This window comes from Gavialis gangeticus, unplaced genomic scaffold (assembly GCF_001723915.1).
Source record: "Gavialis gangeticus isolate Ggan-Ray unplaced genomic scaffold, GavGan_comp1, whole genome shotgun sequence".
In the NCBI taxonomy this organism is placed as follows: domain Eukaryota; kingdom Metazoa; phylum Chordata; order Crocodylia; family Gavialidae; genus Gavialis; species Gavialis gangeticus.
This window is the reverse complement of record NW_017729029.1, coordinates 44,530,401-44,534,369: the sequence shown is the minus strand read 5'-3', so window position 1 is coordinate 44,534,369 and position 3,969 is coordinate 44,530,401. Positions and strand designations below refer to the sequence as shown.

At 48.4% G+C, this 3,969-nt stretch overlaps 1 protein-coding gene across 1 annotated transcript in view; it reads left to right on the top strand.

Moving 5' to 3' along the window:
• The first annotated feature begins 395 nt into the window (after positions 1–395).
• Positions 396–3,969, top strand: part of ZDHHC15 (zinc finger DHHC-type containing 15) — a 31,419-nt gene continuing 27,845 nt past the window's right edge. The window contains exon 1 of the mRNA XM_019521503.1: positions 396–535. Coding sequence (XP_019377048.1) covers positions 412–535 — 124 coding nt within the window. The 5' untranslated portion in view covers positions 396–411. The remainder of the gene's footprint in view (positions 536–3,969) is intronic.

Below are 3,969 nucleotides of genomic sequence, written 5' to 3'. Positions count from 1 at the left end.
GATCGTTGCGCCTCAACTGCAGCATTTTGCACTGGTATTTGCTGAACCTTTTCTTTGTCTCTAGACACAAAACCGTGGCTTCTTTCCTCTCCGCAGCGCCCAGCGCTGTTGCACCTCCCCAGGCAGCTGTAGCTTCGTGCATGACAAGCTTGGGGCGGCTCTTATCCGGCCCCTCCCCCCGTGCGGGTCCCTGCCCAGCCCAGCGTGTCGGCTGCTTGTACGAGCTGTCCGGACGTGGACAGGAGCCCTCCACGCATGCGCAACAGCGTCTCCCCCACGGGCAGCAGTTCCAGCAGGACCGCCGCTAGGTGTCGCTGTGCCGTCAGGCTCCTCAATCGAGCGCCGAGCCCGACCGCCCCACCTGCCAGCCCTGCTCAATGAATGCCCGAGGCGGCCGGGCCCCGTGCGGCCATGGCGGTGGCGCTGTCGCGGGGGCTACGCTGGGGCCAGCGGGCGCTCGCCTGGGTGCCGGTGCTGCTCATCGCCGCCGTGGTGCTCTGGTCCTACTACGCCTACGTGTGTGAGCTGTGCCTCGGTGAGTGGGGGGAGGGTGTCCGCGGCGTGCCTTGGCCTCCAGCCCGTGCGGATGCAGCGGCTTCCGGAGCTGGCGCGGGGGGGCGCGGAGGGAGACCTGTAGCCACACATGCGCAGTAGGGTCCGACTAACCTGTCCCTCCAGGCCCAAGGAGCCTTGCTCTTGTTAGCAGGGAGATGTCTCAGATGGTTCAACCCATCCTGTGTTGGCCAGGCTAGAAAATGGGTCCACAGTCCACCCTGTTTTTGCATGAGTTGCCCCAACTGTTCTCGGCTCAGATCAAGTGTTAGTCTGTGCTGACCCAGCAAGGGAAACACCGTGACCACCTGGTGGCACAGGGAAGACCTCTGTGTTGGCATGGGGATCGTACCTGTGTAGTGGGAAGGTCTTGGCTTTAAGCCCCTTTTACAGAAAGGGTAGACTTCTTCCTGGCTTGCCCCTGCGCCCATAGGCCTGAGGGCAAGCAAAACCAGGGGTATCCAAACCCCAAGCCTCTGCTGCAAGTGGGGTTTGGAAACATCTGAAGCCCCAGGTCGGGGTGGAGGATGTTTGCCAGTAGTAGGGCCGCTTATGGTTCTGGACTGACTCACAGATTTGGAATTTTTTTTGGCTAGGAATATTGAAAATTTAATTTAAAAAAAAAGTTGCCCCAACTCTTGATGCACACTCAGTGACCCTGCTAGTACCAGAGAGGGCTAACCGTGGCTGTGTGGGCCTAGGTCTGTGTTTTCTGTGTAATAAATAGGCCTGACTTTTTCAAGAAAGTTGGGAGGACCTCTTTGCATCTCTGATGTGTTGGAAGGTGAGCACAGTTTGTATAAATCCTGTAATCTCACTTGCTCTGGGACTGACAACAGTTTAGCCACGGCAGCCGGAAGCTACGTGCTGGCTAACCACCCAAGTATGTGCCCAGATCTCAGACATGTTTCACAACTAGTTCCTGCATGTTTACAGAAGCTGCAGTCACACCTTTGACTGCAATGTGACAATGTGAACGCTCCCGTCCAGGGACCAATTCACTTGCATTTGTCTTTCTTCATAGCATATGAGTCATCGCACCTTATTCAGCGAATTCATGACTGAGCAGTGACTTAGCAACTGCTGGATGCTTCTTGTGAGCTGTTTCATGTGGTCCTGAGTCTATATGTTGTATTCGCAGATACCATGGTAGTGGGCGTTTAAACGCATATGAAACTGAGGGAAAAAGGAGAAACTGAATCCCAGTGAAATTTCACACAAATGGACTCGAGTCATATTTGAAGGTGTTTTTCATTTAAATTAAAACATAAGTGACTGTTGGTCTGCAATGCAGAGCAGTTTCTTTTGGCTTTTGCTTCTTGACTGAGAGACTCATAAGAATTTTATTTTCTGCCAGGATTGAAATGCTTTGTTACTCTAGCACTTCCTTAAAATGTCACATAATAACCTAGGAGGCTTTCAGGGGTGGGCAAAATATGTCCAGCCTGCCAAGGGCTTTTTTTCCAGTCTGTGATAGGTCCCAGCTACTGACACTGTTGCTGGGGGGAAGTATTGCTGGCTGAGCCTGCAACAACTCACCAAAATTCCTAATGTGGCCCATGGGCCCAAATAATTGCCCACCTCTGCTTTAAATGCCACATAATAAGTTTACAAGTTTAATGCTCTCTGTATACTGATATTTGATAATTTTAGGGGACTTTGGGCTGTGCATGCTTATTGCTGAGTGACCCAAGAAAGGGTTTTAGGCTTTTTGGGGGACAAAAAGGACAATATGACAACTGGAAGACTGCTATAATCAACAGACTTGGTGAGAAGAGCTGGTAGCTTTGGCATGTTAAGCTTCTGGGAGGTGGGACAGAGATGTTCATCTTAAATGGGATACGGCTCATAAAAGAGTGGATAAAAGAAGTGGAGTTCATGAGAAGAGAGCTGTTTTGTGGTCTTCCTCCAACCTAGAAGACTCTTGCTATGGAAGAAGAGAGAACTGACAAATTAGTTGCTTCTCTTCTGTTGAGAGAGACAGCCAGGGCTGTCATCACTATTTTTGTTTTTCTCCAGTTGGATTAAGTACTAGAGAGTTGCCCTGCATTTGTTTTGTTTGAGTTGAACCTGTTGCTAAATTATTCCATTCTATGACCTTGTTATTTTTGTCTTTTTGTGGTTAGATCTATTATTGCACTTTTTTAGGAACTAATTATACAAGAAACAAATCCCCAACTGCTGAGAAATGATTAGCGGGCCTGTTAAGTAACTGTTGTCCCAAATTACATAAAATGTTTAACAAAGTGTATGTCTAAAGGACCACTCAAGATTTTGGAGAATGCTTGGATTGACATGCTATGTAAATTTAATAACATTTCATTCTGATAGCTTTCAGTCCCAAGTCCCATGCAGTCAATATGAAAATGCTTGTTGACTGGAATGGTAGTTGGATTGGACTTATCTTGCACTCTTCACCACTTGGTCGTTTTTCACACATCCCCTCCGCTTTGTGTGAAGTGCTTTGAGTGAAGGAGTAGGGAAAGGGAAGGATGTTTTGCCCCATTGTCCAAACCATCTTCACTGCCCATGCAGAGCAGATGGCACTTCAGTAGACTTTATCTGAGAGACTTGACCAGCACCACGCACCCACAGTAGCTGCATGAAATTTAGGTTGAAGGATGAAAAAATTGGTTCTGAGGATTTGCTGGGCATGCAGGCGTATGAAACCTGATGCATAGAGCACTGAGCAATCCTCTCCAGCTTCTTGAAATAATAGTTATCTTAAACATAGTTTTTTGTCATATCGCACTATGCAATGCATTTCAAACATGTGAACAGTGGAGATTCAGCTCCAGCTCCTGTTCTCTGTCTTTAAATTTACAGTTTGATGGGTGTTTAAAGCAGCATTTGGATGGTGACCTCTGTGCTAGAGGAAATATCTCATGTCATTGTCACTACAGCTCCTGCTGGCAGATTTGGATAGAAATCTGTGGTCCAGAGCAGGCCTGGTTCCAGTGACTAGCTGAAAGGATGCTGCCACAATGTGACAGTGATAGGGAATGAGTATGCCAAAGGCCAGGGACCCATATTATGCCATCCCAGAGAGAAGGGAAAAGAACAAGTTCTTACAAAATTAAAGGTTTAGCTCCTGCTCCCCCTAAGGCCAAGACAGACTTCAGTGCCTGGAAGGGCCCAAGTGCATGGGTCAAAAGGATCCAGGTTGCAGCTGTGTGAAGCTGAACAGGTATCATTTGCCAGAGAACCAAAGGAAAGAGGAGAGGTTGCATAGCATTTATACTATATAGTGCATTGTAAATCTGTGGCTGCACAGAGGCAGTTCATAAATGTTCCTGAGTTTTTCATTTGTAAGTCCTGATTATTGAACTCTAAAATAGCTGGTGGTTCAAAAGTACTGATTGGTATGGCTGCTGGGGGCCACCCCTGCCCCACACACGAGGGGTTGGGGGCCTGGGG